The sequence below is a fragment of the Hydra vulgaris genome, chromosome 09 (assembly GCF_038396675.1).
Source record: "Hydra vulgaris chromosome 09, alternate assembly HydraT2T_AEP".
Lineage (NCBI taxonomy): Eukaryota > Metazoa > Cnidaria > Hydrozoa > Anthoathecata > Hydridae > Hydra > Hydra vulgaris.
The window spans coordinates 43077501-43096863 of NC_088928.1; the positions used below are offsets into that span (position 1 = coordinate 43077501).

General features: G+C 27.6%; 1 protein-coding gene across 10 annotated transcripts in view; it reads right to left on the bottom strand.

Annotated features, from left to right (window-relative positions):
• Nucleotides 1–19363, bottom strand: part of LOC100202335 (kinesin-like protein KIF16B) — a 108880-nt gene that overhangs the window by 18539 nt on the left and 70978 nt on the right. For all 10 annotated transcript variants that reach the window (XM_065805797.1, XM_065805800.1, XM_065805803.1 and 7 more), the window contains exons 21-23: nt 17460–17937; nt 3448–4550; nt 3188–3313 (exon numbers count right to left, since the gene is read on the bottom strand). In XM_065805797.1, coding sequence (XP_065661869.1) covers nt 3188–3313; nt 3448–4550; nt 17460–17937 — 1707 coding nt within the window. The remainder of the gene's footprint in view (nt 1–3187; nt 3314–3447; nt 4551–17459; nt 17938–19363) is intronic.

Below are 19363 nucleotides of genomic sequence, written 5' to 3' on the forward strand. Positions count from 1 at the left end.
TTTTCTAAAAATTTAATATCAATTAAAATTGATGCAAAAGTTTGATTTAATGAATAAGTGTATCAAAAAAAAAATCATAAGCATTGAAACAAAAGTTAATTAAATTGAGAATTCTCAATAATTATGTGAATTAAAATGCATAAAAAAATGATAATTCTTTATAGACCATAAAGAACTATAAATCCTAGTTTAGAAAAATTTAAGATAGAAGAAAGTTTCAAACCATTGATATATGAGGAAAGATACTAGATGAATAAAATTTTATAAAGTATGAAGAGACAAATACATTAAAAGGATGCAACTTTGCTGAGTGATCTTAGTTTAATTGAATTAGAGATAATAATTTTGAGTACAGATAAATACTTTGAGTAGCAACCATGATAGCATTTGTAGAATAGAGAAAGAGGTCTAATTTTGCAGCACTAAAAAGGGCTCAAACTTGGCAACTAAACCAGGTCTAACTACATTTACAATATCATTTTAGACTTTGTTGAGAAGAGAAAGGGCATCATTGAAACAACCAGCACAAATATGACAATAGCATTTCATACAGAGACAAATAAGCAATTTGTAAAGATAGAAAATGAAACTGGGAGTAAGGAAATGACACAATAAAAAGAATCAAGCTTAGCAGATTCTGACTTTGCAATGGATTACATATATGGTTTCCGTGAGAAATCAGAGGTGAATGATAATCTGAGATGTAGAGTATTCAGTGAAAGTGTTGCGAGTAGAGAGTACTTGTGAGCCATCTCTCAAGCTAATACAGAAGAGAAATCACACTTGAAACCAGCTGCCTGTTCTAAGCAATTAAGTAGTGATGACTTTTTATCAAGATACTAGTATATAATTGTGTTGTCAGCAAATAGTCACTTTAGATGTCACGAGATTGAAGGAAAGATGATTAGTACAGAGACACAATACAGGACCAAGTATAGAACTTCGTGGTACCCCAGAAGTTACTAGATATCAAAAAAGGAGTTGGCCTTCAAGGACCACTTTAATACTGCAGTTAGAAAAAAATGATTTAACAGTCTTAAAACAATTTAACATAATTTGCAACATTTGATTAAACCTTTACAAGAGATTACCAGTCATTTACCATTTGAAGAAAATTTGCTGTTTTAATTTTTTATTATTTTGTTTTATTCTCTGCTCATAAAATGTCATAAATGATGAAACCACTGAATACTGAGTTGATTTATTTTGATTTGAGTAAAAGTTACCAAATTGTGCTTTAATTCTATCATTTGATAGCCTCAGAGCTTTACAAAGTTTGATTTGAAATGTTTACAATAGATTACTGGTCATTTACTATTTGACGAATTGATGTAAAAAAAAAATTTGAATTTCTAATCCATTTTTGTCTTTTTTCCAGATTTTATTCATAGATTCATACTAGAAAAATCTATTATAAAAACAAACTTTAAAAACCATATGTTTTCATATTATTGTTATGCGTAATGAGTGAAAGATTTGAATGGCTTAATGGAATTATATATATATATATATATATATATATATATATATATATATATATATATATATATATATATATATATATATATATATATATATATATATACATATATATATATATATATATACATATGTACAGGGTGGCCCATAATTAGTGTCCCATCTTAAAAAAGCAATTCCTTGAAAACTAGGGATGGAAAACTATTAATTTTGCTTTGGTTTTTGATATTATTATATATTTTGATCTATTTACTGCTGCCTTCACTCACTTTACTTGTTTTTTTAGCAATGACAAGACCATCACCATATCGGCAAAGTATTATTGATTTTCATGAGAAAGGAGTTTCAGCACGCGACATCCAGACTAGACTCAAAGTGCCGCGAAAGCTTGTTTATAGAACAATTCAACGCTTCAAAGCATTGAGAACAATGTCAGATCGTCCACGCAAAGGAAGAAAGCGCTCCGTGGTGACTGATGCAAAAATCAAGCAAGTTCGTGAACGGGTGCGCCGCAACCCAGAACGCAGTATGCGACAAATGGCCAAACAGCTCCAAATTTCTCGAAGTTCTCTTGGAAGAATTACCAAGGATTATCTAAATTTGACAGCTTACAAGAAAAATCCTGCACAGCTTTTGTCTCAGGCATCAAAGCAGAAGCGCAAGGATCGCTGCAAGGATCTCCTCGCCCGTTTCGCCAACAACGCTCATCTCAACATCGTTTTCACAGACGAGAAGATTTTTACAGTTCAACAACATCACAATGTGCAGAATGATCGTGTCTACGCTTCCTCAAAGCCTAATATCACAATACAAAAGGCAGCACATCCTCTTTCAGTAATGGTGTTCGCGGGTATCAGTGCCACCAAGAAGACACCATTGATTTTTGTTCAACAAGGCGTTAAAGTAAAAGCCCAAAACTATCTGAATGACGTTTTGATCAAAGAAATACTTCCATGGAGTCAAAAGGAGCTTCGTAGACATTGTTGGACATTCATGCAGGATAGTGCTCCAGCCCACAAAGCCAAAATTGTGCAAGATTGGCTCGGCCGAAACACCCCCGATTTCATCAAGCACAATGAGTGGCCTCCAAGTAGTCCCGACTGCAATCCAATGGATTACTCAGTGTGGAGTGTTCTGGAAGCTGAAGCGTGCAAAAAACCGCATAAAACGATTGATTCTCTGAAGAAAGCGCTTCAAAAAGCATGGGATTCGCTTTCACCCGCCTACTTGCGTGCCACCGTAGATGACTTTCCAAAGCGTCTTGAAGCTTGTGTGAAAGCCGATGGTCGACATTTCGAAAAAAATCTTTAAATTTTATTTGATATTGTTAATAAATTGTTTATCAAAAAGTTTTATGTGTTTTCCATTCCTAGTTTTGAAGGAATTGAGTCTTTAAGATGGGACACTAATTATGGACCACCCTGTATATATATATATATATATATATATACACACACATATACATATATACACATATATACATACACATATATATATACACACACATATATATATATGTATATATATATATATATATATATATATATATATATATATATATATATATATATATATATATATATATATATAATTCCATTAAGCCAATCAAATATATATACATTTATATATACATATGTATATATAATATTAAAAAAAAATTAGTAAAACAAAAAAAATTAAAACATAATTACTATTTTAAAAAGCCTACTCATTTTCCAGTCTTTTAATGTTATTTTGGAAACTAATAGCTTGGTTTTCCTCGCTTTTATAGTTTTTAATATAAAGATTGTTATCATTCATATCAAGCAAGTTCATTAAGTCATGAATTTTTTCTCTAAAAGTAAGCAACCATAGTAACCATTTTTATTTAACCAATACAACCATTATAGAAGTTATTAAAATGAAGATAATTTAGCGCAATTGCAAAACTTAAATATTAAACAACAAATAAATGCCATTATAAAATACCTGTCATTTTTATATATAGCATCCAAGTCAGATTTTTGCAAATAATCTTCAATAAATTCTAAGTGTAACTTTAAATGTATTTGGAGGAGTAAGCAAATTTCTTTACATGTAACCATAAGAAGATATTTTGTGTTTCCATATGTCATATACAGCTTAGAAATGGCATTTACATGGGTTAAAGGATTTGCCGAATGAAATACAAGTTGCAAATTTTTATTAAACATACCCCGTTGATATTTCAAATTATGTTTATCATTAGACCCTAAACATCCCCTTTGAGATTTTTTAAGTGGTATTGATACTAGCAATTCCTCAAGAGAAAAGAATCCATCTTCAATTTTTTTTTCTAGGGATTCTTTAAGTTGAGCATCAGTTAGTTCAGGAATTTTTTGAGATGAATTCAAACTATCTACATAGCAGTTGTAAGTTTTTGATGTTTGATTCACATAGTATGTTTCTAATGCTTGTTCTATGTAGGAATTTGACTGAAGTATATTTAAATTGCAGAGAAAATTTTTTAACTTTAACTGTTCATTATCTAGTTGCTTCTGAATAGCATGCACTTTATCCTGCTTTGACTTTAAAAGTGTTTCATTTTGGGTAACTTTACAATACATTTCATCTTGCAACTGAAGAGACATATAACGACAATCAAGTATGGAATTCTGAATCTTTTGATTAGTTTCTTCTATAAGCTTTTTTTTAATATCCCTTTTGTTTTTTAGCTCCAATATATAGTCTTTATTTTTTGATTCTATATTGTTTTCAGAATATGTACTGGTAACTATATTTTTATTATATTCATCTTCATGAATGTTATTTGAATACACATTGACAATAACCTCGTTTGTTCTGTTTGTTTGCTCTATTTGTTCATTTAACTCAGATAGCTCATTTATAAGTATGTTTAATTCAACACCATGTGAGCAGCGTAATTTATTAAAATGTTCTTCATTTTCACAAAATTTAGCAAGGTAATCTGTCTTTATTCTTTCAATTTCTTGTTTTAATTTTTGTTCAGTTAAATGACATTCATCTATTTCTGTTGTCAAACATAAGATTATTAACTCTGATTTGCTTATACTTTCTTGAATTCCAGCAACCTAAAATCATTAAAACAAAATGTTATATATATATATTAATTAGAACAGTTACTTCGTTTTATTTTAAATGGGTATATATATGCATATATATATATATATATATATATATATATATATATATATATATATATATATATATATATATATATATATATATATATATATATATATATATATATATATATTGATATTTAAGGCTATTTTGTATTATAATAATAAAAAAAACTCATAGTCGTAAAAGAGTGCTCAATATTAAAAAGATACTTCAAATAGAGCGATTTACATATATATTAACGAAGAAAAAACAACTTTTTCTATGGTACTTTAAGTTTCATGCCTATACGGCAATCATCAGCCATTAAATACAAATTCAAAAACAAAAAAAACCGCTAAAATTACAAAATACTGTGTAGTGGGATCTTAACGTCGCTAAGAAAAAACAAAATATTAGCTAATCACCGGTGTCAAAAAAAGATAAGAGGAATTTATTCTTGTGTCTGCATTTTGAAATCAACTCATTTCGTTTATTTAACAAGTTATCACCTTTATATGTTAAAATAAGGAATTTTTCGTACAAACAAAGATTGCAAATTTTTGACTAAGCGTTATAAGGATTGCAACGTTTTACAATTTTCCTCTTAATTAAGGGTGTAAACATTTTGTCTTTTATGTCCCAAATTTCTTTAGACAATTCGGTATCATTTTTATATTTATTAATGTTAAAAGATTTTAGATGGTTAGCATAGCGAAATTTAAATGGAGTTTCACATAAGCCAAAATATACTTTTTCTTTGTAGTCAGGTTCATTTGAATTAATGATGGACTTGATGTTTGGCATACATGAGTAGCTTATTTTAATGGTATTTCGATTAAATATCTTACGAAGTTTGTGACCAACCGGAAAGTGCAGGTCTACCATGTTCAAAAAACGACTTCCTATTTTTGTAGCAACATTGGTACTGAAAGGTGGGTTGTACCAGATTATGTTTCGCTTGAGATTTTTGAATGAGATCTGTTTTTTATTTGAATGGTAGGTGAATTTGCAGATAAAACCTGATTTAAATAATGCATCTTGATAAGGAGGAATGGATTGCTTAAAAATGTTTTCATTAGAAGAATTGGTTGACAATCTTAGTTCTATAGTTTGAGGAAGGCTTTTTAGTATACTAGGAGAGTGGTTAGAGGAAGCATTTATATAACTGATGGAATTACCAGGCTTGCAGTAAGGTTGGAAAGAACTGTCATTAAGATTTAATGTTAAGTCCAGATAATTAACAATTTTAAAATTACAGCTGATAGATATATGAAGATCATTATTATTAAAAACTTTCACGAAGTGCTTTTTAATTTTTTCCATCTGTTGGCCACTCCGGTTTTTAAACACTGCTTAAAAAAGAAAAAGAAAAAAGTAGCTTGTGGTATTTTCTTATTAAATGTTTTTTGTTTTTTATACATTTGAAGGCAATTTTTATATAGTTGAAAGGGTTAAATCAGTTATGAAATAAAACTGCTGTTCACTAAGAAAAAAAGAAAAAAATCTCGTTTTTATATTTAAATTTATAATCATTATTATTTTTTTTTATATTTAAACAAAACAAAAATTAAACTAAATAAAGACATAATAATGCCCAAAACCACAAAATAGAAAAAACTTTTTTTGTTCTGCTTTTTTTCATGTGTACTTTTGATTTGATTAAAAATTGGTCTTTCTTTTTTCATAAATTTTTTAAAATTTACTTTTTATTCAATCTTAATTAATTTTATTCAATCCTTACTATTAAAGTTTTTTTTTTCCTTTTCTTTATACTTTTAATAATTATTAATTTATTTATCAACTATTTTATTTTTATATTTTCTAAAACTTTAAAAAAAAAAAAGTTGTCCACGATTAAGCAATGCTATTGCATTTCATCTTTACTATTTGTTTAACTGATAGTTTGTTTAACTGTTTTTAACTGTTTGACTTTGAAGCATTACACAGTACAAAAGCAACTTTAAAAACATTAAGTAAACATTAAACTAAAAAAAAAACTACAAGACCCAAAAACTGACAGTATTAAATTTAGTTGAGCTAAATTAAATATAGTTTTTTTCTTTCTGTAGATTCATCAGGAAGCTTCCTGATGAACCTACAGAAGGAGTAACAAACTGTTGAAGAAAACTGGATAAGTGGGATATATATATATATATATATATATATATATAAATATATATTACGGCTGTTTCACTCAATATAAAAACAAGCGTGACGCCATAAGTTTATCAAATTTCCGTCATGAGTTTAATTTCCGCATAAAAAGTATGAAAATTCACAAACTTTAAAATAACAGTAACTTTTTTCTATAAATGCTTTCATCTTCAAATTAAAAAAATATGAAAGATCCATCTTTCCTTGTTAAATACATATTTACATAAGTGGAATAAAAATAAATATCACTTAAATAATTTTAATGATTTAGTATCACTTATCTGGTTTTCGCAGATTTTGCGAAAAACCTGAGTTGGGCCAACTAAGATTTGATAACATAGATCTGTGCTTAATAGTTGAAATTTGGAACACTTTCCTTTAAATGTCCATTCTATCAGATTCCTACGTCATCCTGGTGATTTTTCTACAAAAAGACTGTTTTTAAAGCATTTATATTTTTAATTTATTGTTTTTAAATACAAAACGTAACTTTTTTGATGAATGATGTAAGTTATTGAAATCTTAACCTTTTATGAAATTGAAAATAAAAAAATTATTTTATGTACCTTTAGCTATGTTATCAAATATGTTTTCAAAAATGTCATGTTTTACAACATATCGTTTTAGCTTTAGGCATACATTTGTGTTGACATTTTATTGTGATGATGTAACCTTTATGCATTACGTCCCGAACTATTTATTAACGAATTTTGTCCAAACAACTGTTTTGGCGAGTCAATTTTTGAAGTTTAAAGTAAACAAAGTTATGCAGAGTTTTTCTCAGATAGGTTGTTAAATTCACTTTTATCTAGTGCATTTATTTGTTTATTAATATTATTATATTTCTTTGTATTATAATTATTACTAAGTCAATTTTATTTTAATTAATTATGTATTCAACTGAGGGAAATTTAAAAAAAACACATTGCATGGGAAAATAGTTGAGAAGATGGGTGTAACTTTCCTTTTGTTAAGCGATTAATTAAGGCAGATAAGATACCATTTCCATTTTAATGACAGTCTTCAAAATAAGGCGATTTATTAAGTTTTATGATCTTTCTTTAGCCAATTGATTTTGATATGCCTAGTGATTACAAGTTTGATAAAATGTGTCTAAAGTCAAGTTATACTAATTAGTTAGGTTGTTCTTAGATGAATACTTTCATTTCATCGATGATGTTCTGGGACACTAGGGTTCAGCTGCTAGCTTTCCTAGTTCTACAGACCTAATTGAGTAGAGTTCTCTAAGAAACCACGCTTCTATGCCTCACATACCTGCTAATTGTAACATTAAGTAGGACAATACAATCTCTGGAAAGGGCTTACAATGAGAACTTGTGTGAAGATAGACTAAGTGGAAACTTTAGAGCTTTAGGTAAGCTTCCTAATTCATATATTACTCCTGTGGTTTTCACCATAATAACTTTAAATAATGTAGTGCCAGCTGTTTTGTATATTATGTTAAGAGTTGTGTTAAAACTGTATAAGTTATTGTTGAAGGAGTGTAAGACTTTAGATTGTCAAGCTGATTGTTTTTTGTCGCATAATGAGAATTTGAGAACGAATAAATTGTCGGCTGCTAAAAGTGCTGAATATTCTAAAACAGCAGAAGCTTTGCATTTATTAGGAAATCAACTTGTAGGCGTTAAAAATCTACAGGAGCATTGGTTAGCTTTTAATAAAAATATTTATGTATTAGAATACATATCTCTATTCAAGCCTCTAACCTATTTATTATTTTTTGTTATATTGATTTTAAATATTGGGTAGGTGTTAAAAAATGTATTGTACTTCATTATATGTAACATTTTTTTTTATATAATAGTTGTCCATTCGATTATTATCATCAGAAGTTAATTCTACCTTTGCAGTACCTCTGCTCTACGTACCTTCTCTCTGGTTAAAGAATGGAATATAAGTCTCATATATATCAATCTGGTGTAAAAATTGTCACAATTTTTAGACGAGCAATTGTTTTTTTGGTTTATGAATGAATAAAGTATGAATCTAGTAAACTGGTTGTATCAAACTGGTTGTACTACGTTAGTTTACTACTTAAAGAACTTATCAATGGACCAACTGACTATAAAATAGTTTTTTATGAGAATAAAAACAAATTATCAAAAGATTTAAGCTATTTGTATATTTAAACAAACTTTGTTTTTTGTGAGAAGAGATTATTGATTCAAGTGCCATAAGATAATTATACTACCAAAAGCGAGGTTAATTCAAAAACTTTAACTCAATTTTATTCATGAATTATTTTATTAGACTTGGTGAGTCTTAACTTATTAACAACCTAATATCATATTATTAGAACTAAAAATTCCAAAATCGAAATCTAGCTTTATTTTGTAATGCAATGAACTTATCAGCTTAGTGAAATTATTTTTTTAAATAAGAACCTCTAGATTTATAGACCTACTCATTTAACAGCTAATTCCTTTTTTAACGACATTTTTCATACTTTAGCAAAAAATGCGGTTTGCTTTCAGACTTCAATAAAGTCTATTTTAGTTAACCTTTAACAATTAAGTGAGGTTTTTTTGTTTTTATAATAATCAAACAATGAGTGTATTTAAAAATAACTATCAGAAATATATTTTTCTGATTTTTTTTTTGTTGATAAAAAGTAACATCAAATTACTAAAATTCTTTCTCTGCTTCCTTTTTACTATTAACTCCATTCATTTAAACATTTAAAAGTTCCTATTTTCCTTCATTAAAGTTTACTAATTAAGTTTTTTTAATACTTTTATGTGCAAGATAATTTTATGTTGTAACTTATTCACACATTAGAAAAAAGCAAAATCTAAAATTATAATAATCTATTATAAGTTCTATGTATGCAGAAAAGGTTCGCATAGTAATATTTATATATAGAAATGGTCAGTTAAATAAAGTTTGGTAGTTTGGTTCATCATTTGTTGCATTTATTCTAAACTAAAAGAAGTTTTATTACTAGTGCATTAAATGTTGCAAGATGAAACTGGTATTATTGGTGTTTTTATTCAAAACAAAATTACCTCTAACATTTCAAAAGTTATAAATGTTTTTACAAAACAAAATTACCTCTAACATTTCAAAAGTTATAAATGTTTTAGTAAGACCCCTTATGTCAATTTTTTCCCTGTGATTACCTGAAAATGTGTACAGTAATAGCTTTTCACCCAAATAATCTATTTTTGCAGGTGTTTTCAACTGATTGCAAGCAGTTTTTAAATTATTGTGTCCCAAAAAGGCCAAAAATTGCAATATTTAAAATTTTTTTGAAAACTTAAATGTGCTACAGCTCAATAACTACAGATAGGCAGTGCAAATATTTTGTTACTTTTGTGTACTTAAGGCAACCACCTGAGGTAAAAAGCAAGTTTATGCATTAAAAGTTGGTTAAACACTTGCAGCAGCCTGTTAAAATATCACTTTTTTTTAAAAATATGATAAATTACATTCTCTTAGCAAGCATAGAAAATAGCGTAAATAGTTGAAATAAATTATGAAACTTTTTACTGTAGAAGTTCTATATATGGGCAATCACCAAAAAAAAATAAACACCTATACTCTATCATATGACATCATTGTAACCCTATGACCTAGGTGTATATTTTTAACTTTTCCCTGAATGAATATACTCAGTTTTCCCTTAAATGATATAATCAGTGTCTTAATTCAATTTATTTGATGTGATTTTGGAATATGTATTTAATTTTATGCATATAATTTACACATGAATATAACTTGAGTTTAAAATACTTCAATTGCATTAAAAGTTGATTTTAAAATTTAAATCTAAAGTTTTAAGAACTATATTGGATATATATAGAGTAAAACCAGGTCAAAACGCACACCATATCATTTCGCACACTGATTAAAACTATCAAATAAAAACTAAACAGATATTGCTTTGAAAAAAATAAAAATAAATTCAAATACAGAACTATCTTCTCAATTGGAATTGATAAAATTGTATGGCGATTCAACTCTATTTTTTCTTTTTTTATACAACTTTAATGGGGAGTCAAAATTTTTTATATACTTTTTATTGTTGCGAACAAAATAGCGCTTGAACTGAAACTGATATAAAAAAACTTTAGCACTATCTTGTTAGAAATTTAATTTTTATTCTGATAGTATAATTTTTATGCAGCTAAAACAAAATGTTTAATAAAAAATTAACAAAATAAAAAAAACTCTTTTTTCTGATAAAACCGTACACTCGATTAATTACTTAGTTTAGCTTTTTGCAAGTGACTAAGCGCCTATCTTTATCTAATTAACTTAGTGTTAATTCCTAATGAAATTTAATTATGAATGAAATATAATGTTATTTGTTAATATAATAGACTCTTATTCATTAAAACCAATTACTATATTATTTCTCAATATAATCATCACTCACTCAATTCAATTTAACTCATTCATTTTAACATGTTCTCAGTGATAAAATATCACTGAGAAAAGCTGCATTCAAACATGGCGTTCCAGTCTCAACACTCAAAGATCCCAAAAATAACAACAACCAAGGTTTCCATGGCTCAGGTACAACAACGGTACTCTCAAATGAAACAGAAAGATTGATGGTGCATGAGTTCCAATTACTTGGTGACTGGGGTTATGGTTTAACCCGAAATGAAATCCTAGAATTTGTAAGTGGCTACCTTAAACGCGAAGATCAATTGCACTTAGTCAAAAATGGCAAGCCTGGTAAAGACTGGTTTTATGCCTTTATGAAAAGATGGTCAAAAGAAATTTCAACAAGAAAAGCGGATAACAGCATCTAAAAGATCCGCTTCTTGTACGCCAAAAATAATTGATCGTTATTTTAAATGCGTCACCAAGCAACATCAACAGACTGATATAACTTCTGGGTCACATATTTGGAATTGTGATGAAACAGGTTTTTCAGATGATCAAGGCAAAGCAACCATAGTGTGTCAAAAAGAGACAAGACGTGCATTTAAACTTACTGGCAACAATGAAAAAATTTATTATACTGTAAACAATTGCTGCAATGCTGATGGGCATTTTGCACCAACCATTTGTGATATACAAAGCCAAAAGAAACTTTCGTCCTGACTGGGAAGAGGTGGTCCAGTTGGCACCAAATAATCAATCTCAAAATCAGGTTGGATAGAGCATGATACGTTTATTGAATGGCTGAAAGAAGTATTTATACCCGAAATTGAGCAAATTAGTGGTATTCATATTTTAGTATTAGATGGGCAAACAACTCACATAGCTTTAAAAGCAGTATTGCAATGCAAGAAACACAATATAATCTTGATTTGTTTACCAGAGCATTCTTCACATATTTTACAACCATTGGATAGAGGTGTCTATTGTCATGTCAAACAAGCATGGAAAAAAATTCTTACAAAGTATTACAAAGACTCAAAATGTAAGAATTTAGATAAACAAAATTTTCTGCCATTGCTCAAACTGCTGTACGAGAGTGGTAAATGCTTTACACACTTGCATGCAATTGCTGGTTTCCAGTACACTAGCTTATTTCCACTTAATAAAAACAACATAAATCATATAGCGTTAGCAATCACACAAATATTTAATCTACCTTCATTAACTTTAGTAACCTCCACTGTATGCTGTATCTAAACAAGATGGTGTAGGTGCCTACACCATCTTGTTTAGATACAGCTTCATCATCTTCAACAGCCGCCGCAATACCTACTCCAACTACACACCAATTACCATCTTTCTCAACTATGTCAGCTTCAAATTTTGATAGGTATCAAGCATGCATTGAGTATTGCAAAAACATTATCAAGATAGAGTTGAAGCAGTTTTTTCAAGCAAGAGATCAATCGCATGTTAAGAAATTGAGGCAGTGCAACTTGTCAAAACTTGGCGAAAATGTACTACCGAAGAAAATGTAATCGAGTTCCTCAAACAAAAAGATAAATAAAAAGCAACAAAGAAAGCCGTGAAAGTTGCTAAACTTAACACAAAGCGTAGACTCTCTATGCCAAGTAGTCAAATGCCTGAGCATAACAATGCTGAGCGACAATAATGAAGAGCAAGTACCAGTAGCCAAACAACTAAAAGTTGCAAAATGTAAAAAGTGTAGAGTACAGTTACACACAGAAATGTTGCAATGCAAAAATTCGATGTGTTGGGAACGGTTGTGCAAAGAAAAATATTTACCAAAAAAATATGTAGTTGGAGCTAAATTATTTTGTTGCAAAAAATGTAAAAACTCTAATATAGTTTCTTAAATATAAGTTGCATTAAAAAAAATAATAAAAAAAAAGTTAAAATTTAAAAACCGCACACTTGAGAAATGTTTTCTCAAGTGTGCGGTTTTATAAGATTGTCGCTTAAAACCGCACAATTTTTTTTTCTTTATATTTAATATTTTCAATAATTTTTTTTTTTTTTTTTAATATATTTGTATTATCTTATGTAGTTTTTTATTACCTATCTAATTAAAAAAATAATAAAAATAAAAAATAAAAGTTATTTAACTTTTATTGATAAGTGTGTGGTTTGACCTGGTTTTAACTCTATATGATAATATTATTTTTTTTTTTTACATCTTCATATCCGAAAAGGCTGCAAGCAACCACTATAAGAGTTGGAAGTTACTGGAAGAGAAAAGATGAAGTTTGCAGAGTAAGATAACAATTGACAGACAACTTAAAATATATATTATATATTTATATATTATAATATATTTATATATTATAATATTTATATATTGGAAATATCAAAAATATATACAGTGGTGTGCAAAATAATACGTAAAAATAAGGATAATGCATTTATTACATCATATTTATAAATATGCTTGACATAAACGTGGCAATCCCACATATATTTCTAACCTCACTTTCTTATGTATATTGTGTTGTTTGCTGGTGATGTATAAACAAGTTTGCGCATGTTTTTATTTGATTTTTTATGAACACTTAAACTTAAGGTGTGCAAAATAATAAGTAATGTATATTTAAAATTAAATTATTTACGATAATAATTTAATTTATTTAGTTAAAAGATGAATGTTGTTAACAATTACTATGAAATTTGTTGAATTAAAATGAAAATATTTATTTTTTTAGAAGAAATAAAAAAAAAGGATAAAAAAATAAAAGAAAAATGGGACGTAACGTACGTTGTTCAAAAGATAAAAGAAATTAAATCAAAATTTTACAAAATCAGGGTAAAACTTTGAAAGAAATTTCAAATTTAATGGTCTGTTCAATTAATATGGTATGCAATGCATTTTAAAAAAAATACACCCGAAACACATGGTCAAAAGAGGAAAACATCTAGAAGAGATGACAATAGTATTGATCTTTATTCCAAAAGAAATCCTTATGCAACGTCAATAGAAATAAAAACTACTCTTGGCCTGCAAATTGATGCTTCGACAGTTAGAAAAAGGCTTACTCAACAATATGTTAAAGCCAAAGTACCAAAGAAGTGTCCATTTTTATCACCAAATAATATTAAAAATAGGAAAAATTTTGCTAGGAAACACATGGGCTGGCCATCTTCAAAATGGCGAATTATTCTTTGGTCAGATGAGACCAAAATTAACTTGTTTGGGTCAGATACACTGAAAAAATAAGTCAGAAGACCAAAAAGAAAAGAGTATGATCCTAGATATACCGTCAAAACGGTTAAACATGGTGGTGGAAATATTAAAATATGGGGTTGCTTTTCATATAATGGAGTAGGTCCCCTTTTTTGGATCAAAGAAAATATGAACAAGAAATATATTTAAATATACTGCAGGATGTTATGCTACCCTTCCCAGAAGAAAACCTACCTTTGATTTGGGTCTATCAACAAGATAACGACCCAAGACATACAGCAAAGGTAGTAAAAAATTGGTTTCATAACGAGAAAACTCAGATTTTGAAGTGGCCAGCTCAATCACCAGACATAAATCCGATAGAAAATTTCTGGGCACACGTTAAAAATGAATTAGAAAACCTTAAAGACCAAAAATAATAATAAGCGTTGGAAAAACATCAAATACATTTGGAAAAACATTCCAATAAGTACATGCCAAAAATTAGTTGATACCAAAAAGATGTGCAGCGATAATTGCGAATAAAGGGTATAAAACGAAAATATTATTAAACCAAATTGAATTTTTACTTATTATTGTTCATTATTTCCAAGAAAATATGTAATTAATTTTAATTTACCTATTTTTTAGCACAGTAGATATTTTTAAAAATAATCGAATTATATAGGCTAGTAAACAAATTTTGTTTTTTAATTGTTTCCTTACAATAAAAATATTAGTTAATAATTGAATTAATTGTAGAATAACTAATTAAATAAATTAGTTATTATCAAGTACTTATTTTGTACAAAAAGTCAAATTATTTAACAATTACCTATTATTTTGCACACCACTGTATGTTGGAAATATTCAAAAATGTAAGTAAATGTGACAAATTAGAATGAGGAAATCAAAAAGTTAAAAAACTGGATACAAGTATGACAAACCTAGTAGCATCAACATTGGATATAGACCTAAAAAAATCTTTTAGATGCAAAAAAAAAAAAAGTAAAACTAAGTTTGAAGAAAGAAAAAGTTCAGTTACTCTAGTTAATTCCTGATAGTCAGTTTAATATGTTACAAAGATTTGATGAAAGTATGTGTTTGTAATATAAATAGTCGAGTTTCATGTTTCACCTATGTTCCAATTGTCCTGTTAACTAAATTTGAAGACTTATAAAATGTTTTTGAAAAAGAATAAGTTAGATTTTTACAAAAAGGTCACATACAAACAATGGTATTAACTGACTAAACTGCACTTGTCACAATCCAAGCAAACATCATTGAGTTTATCAAAACTCTAGGTGAAACTTTGTATGATCTTTGTCACCCCCACTCTATCCACCCTTTAACCACCCACTACCCATCACCTTTATCAAAGAACCAGAATCTTTGTCAAAAAACAGAAGAGAGCGTAAATCAAATCAAAATGTATAATTTTTGACCATCTTTGCCATAAAGAAACATCATTTTATTGTTTTCTCACAAAGTACTCTGGTCGAAATCAAACTACCCACAATCAATAAAGTGAAATACTTCAGTGATTGTGCTGTGTCACAGTACAAAAATTACAAATGTCTGTTAAACTTAATGTACTACCTTGAAGATCACAAAATAAATGCTGAGCATCACTTCTTTACTATGTTCCATGGCAAAAGCCTATGTAATGGAATAGCAGAAACTATAAAAAGAAAAGCAGCAAAAGCGAGTCTACAAGCAGCAATTACAAATTAGATTCTTGCACAACAAACTGTTTATATAGATGTTAGAAGGTGTTAAGAACCTTTTGTTTGTAAAGATTCTTTAAACTTTAAAGCTGGTAAATGCATTGCATGCTTTTACAATGATGAATGGTACATAGGGTTTGTGCTTGAGATTTGCAATGAAAACCAAGATATTAATCAGAAGTTCATGCAAATAAATTTAATAAGAACTAATGATGCACAACCATGTCAGTTTTTATATTTTTGACAGAATAAAATGTCAAATTAGTGTTCCTGGACTTTTTTTTTCTTTCCTGAATTAAACTTTTTCTTTCTTCAAACTTATTTTTGCTTTTTTTTTTCTGCATATAAAAAAAGGTTTGTCTAAATCATTATAGTTTTGCTCTTTTTCCAATACTATATTTTTTGAAAAAAACTATTACTGTACAAATTTTCAGGTAATCACCTATTTAACTAAGAAGTTATGATCTGTCGAAAATCAAAAAAATCTTATTTTGGTCAATATTGATTCAATTATAACTTTTGAATGATTTAGCCAATCAACCTGAAATTTTCAGGATTGTGTTGTTTTTCATAAAATTTGTGGGTGGTCAAAGTTTGAAGCAAGTCTGAGGTGATTTTAGGTGAACATTAGGTGATTTGATATGGAATGACCCATATATATATATATATATATATATATATATATATATATATATATATATATATATATATATATATATATATATTCGTGTACAACACTCAGAGTTTATGTCGGCATTCTGCAATGCTGACCTGACAGTGTCTGAGATTGGCAATTCTTTGCCAAGCTAAGAATTTTAAAACCTAATTTTATTTGTTGTTTTAAATAAATTCTAAACAGCAAAATGAACGTGTTATTTAAATTTTAAATAAAAAAAATTATATAAAAAAACATTTTATGTAAATTCTATATAAAATAACTAAAATAAAAACAATAAAACAAAACAAACATTTCCTTTAAATTCTGAACAAATTAATTCAAAACCACAATAACAAAACAATTGTTTTAATTGAAATAATAAAAACTAAAACAGACATTTCAATTAAATTCTAAATTAAATAATACATTACAAAAAAAATGTAAAAGCTTTTTTTTAAAGACCTAATAAAATATTTAAAAATAAACAACAAAACCAACACTCTATTTAAATGCTAAATACAAACCTTTTATATAAACTGCAAACAAATCAATTAAAATAAAATTGGCCAAACTTTTGTTTGTTTATTTAATTTCTTAGCAAATGTTGGCGTTTGAAAGAAAAGTCTGCTAACTCTGCATTTGTTTTTGTGTCAATTTTATGCCAAATATATATATATATATATATATATATATATATATATATGCATACATACATATATAAATATATTTACGCATTTCAATAACTTAAAGCATTTCAATAGAGTAATATAAAAAAAATTATAATACAACAAATATTAAAAACCTGATCATGTCTTTCTTTGATATACTTTCTGTATTTTACAAGCTGTTCTTCATTTAACAAGTTAATTTTACCTATCTCTGAAACAACAAGTTCATCATGGTACAAATCCATTTTTTTCCAATAATCTTCAATCTCTAATTTTAATGCATAATTTTTTTTCGTTATTTTCTGTCGAATTGTGTCATCTCCAGCAACATTATCATTGTTTAACAGACTTAACAAACGGTTATTTATTTCACACATTGCACTACTGCGCTTTAGATACTTTTCCTCAAGAATTTTATTTTTAAAATTAAACAATTCGGATGATGCAGTTTTTAAATGTTCTTTTTGTAAAGCTTGCAACATTTCTAATTTGTTGTATTGTGTCATAAACAAATTACTATTAATTGATGCTCTGTGAATACTTTCATAACAACATTCTATTTGTTCCGCTTGGCTATTGCGGAGCTTTGAAATAAGATTTTGCAAAAGTATCCTAAAATAATTTTACAATAAATGTTTAGAAAATTCTCTCAGAACTCAGAAAATTCTCACAGAACTCAGAAAATTCAGATTTAGAAGCTTCTCCTAATCTAACCTATACTTAAATGCTTTGTTTTTTATCACCTGCTCCTATTTAATTGAGTAAACAAAGTCCTAAACTGTTTTCTTGGTTTTCACTTCACTACAGAGAAGTTTAATGTAAATATCATTTAGAATTTTGAAAAGATCTTAGTGCTTTATTTTAATTATCTATTTTATTGGTTTTTATACATTTAAAAGTTGTTTATATTCATTTATAATTTAAGGTGGCCTAAACCAGTTATTGATGAAGCAACAAGCAGAAAATTAAACCTAAGGTCTGAAAACTTTGACATACAAGGTAACTAAGTTCAAACTTAGTAACTAAGTTCAAACTTAGTAACTAAGTTCAAACTTAGTAACTAAGTTCAAACTTAGTAACTAAGTTCAAACTTAGTAACTAAGTTCAAACTTAGTAACTAAGTTCAAACTTAGTAACTAAGTTCAAACTTAGTAACTAAGTTCAAACTTAGTAACTAAGTTCAAACTTAGTAACTAAGTTCAAACTTAGTAACTAAGTTCAAACTTAGTAACTAAGTTCAAACTTAGTAACTAAGTTCAAACTTAGTAACTAAGTTCAAACTTAGTAACTAAGTTCAAACTTAGTAACTAAGTTCAAACTTAGTAACTAAGTTCAAACTTAGTAACTAAGTTCAAACTTAGTAACTAAGTTCAAACTTAGTAACTAAGTTCAAACTTAGTAACTAAGTTCAAACTTAGTAACTAAGTTCAAACTTAGTAACTAAGTTCAAACTTAGTAACTAAGTTCAAACTTAGTAGCTAAGTTCAAATTTAGTAACTGAGTTCAAACTTAGTAACTAAGTTCAAACTTAAAAAATTTTTTTTTTTTTGCCACAATCAGCAAATCATGTTTATTTGTGTAATTTTTTAACAAATCCCCCAAAAAACTTTGTGATACAATTATAAATAAATAATATATTTGGTTTTGAGATTTCAGTAGCGCAACTTGTTTTTAACAACTGTAAACTTTAAAAGCTTATATTAAAAATACAAAGCAAATATATAAATTTGTATACTTTTGTAAAATCTTTTTCTTTATTTTTTATAAAATATCTTTTATAAAAGATATATTATTAAAACTAATAAAAATAATCCTGATGATTGACAAAAATATTGTTTTAAAAAATATTACAATATCTTAAAGAAAAAAGGTTATTTACTGAAACTATTATGAATTAAACAGACATAAAACAAATTATCAAATCTGCAGATTGCATTGCATAATATAAAGACTCCAAGAACCAAGAAAAAATGGAGAAGGCAAGCTTTGACTAAAACAACAATTTTAGTTTTATTGAAACCCATTTATTATTTAGTTT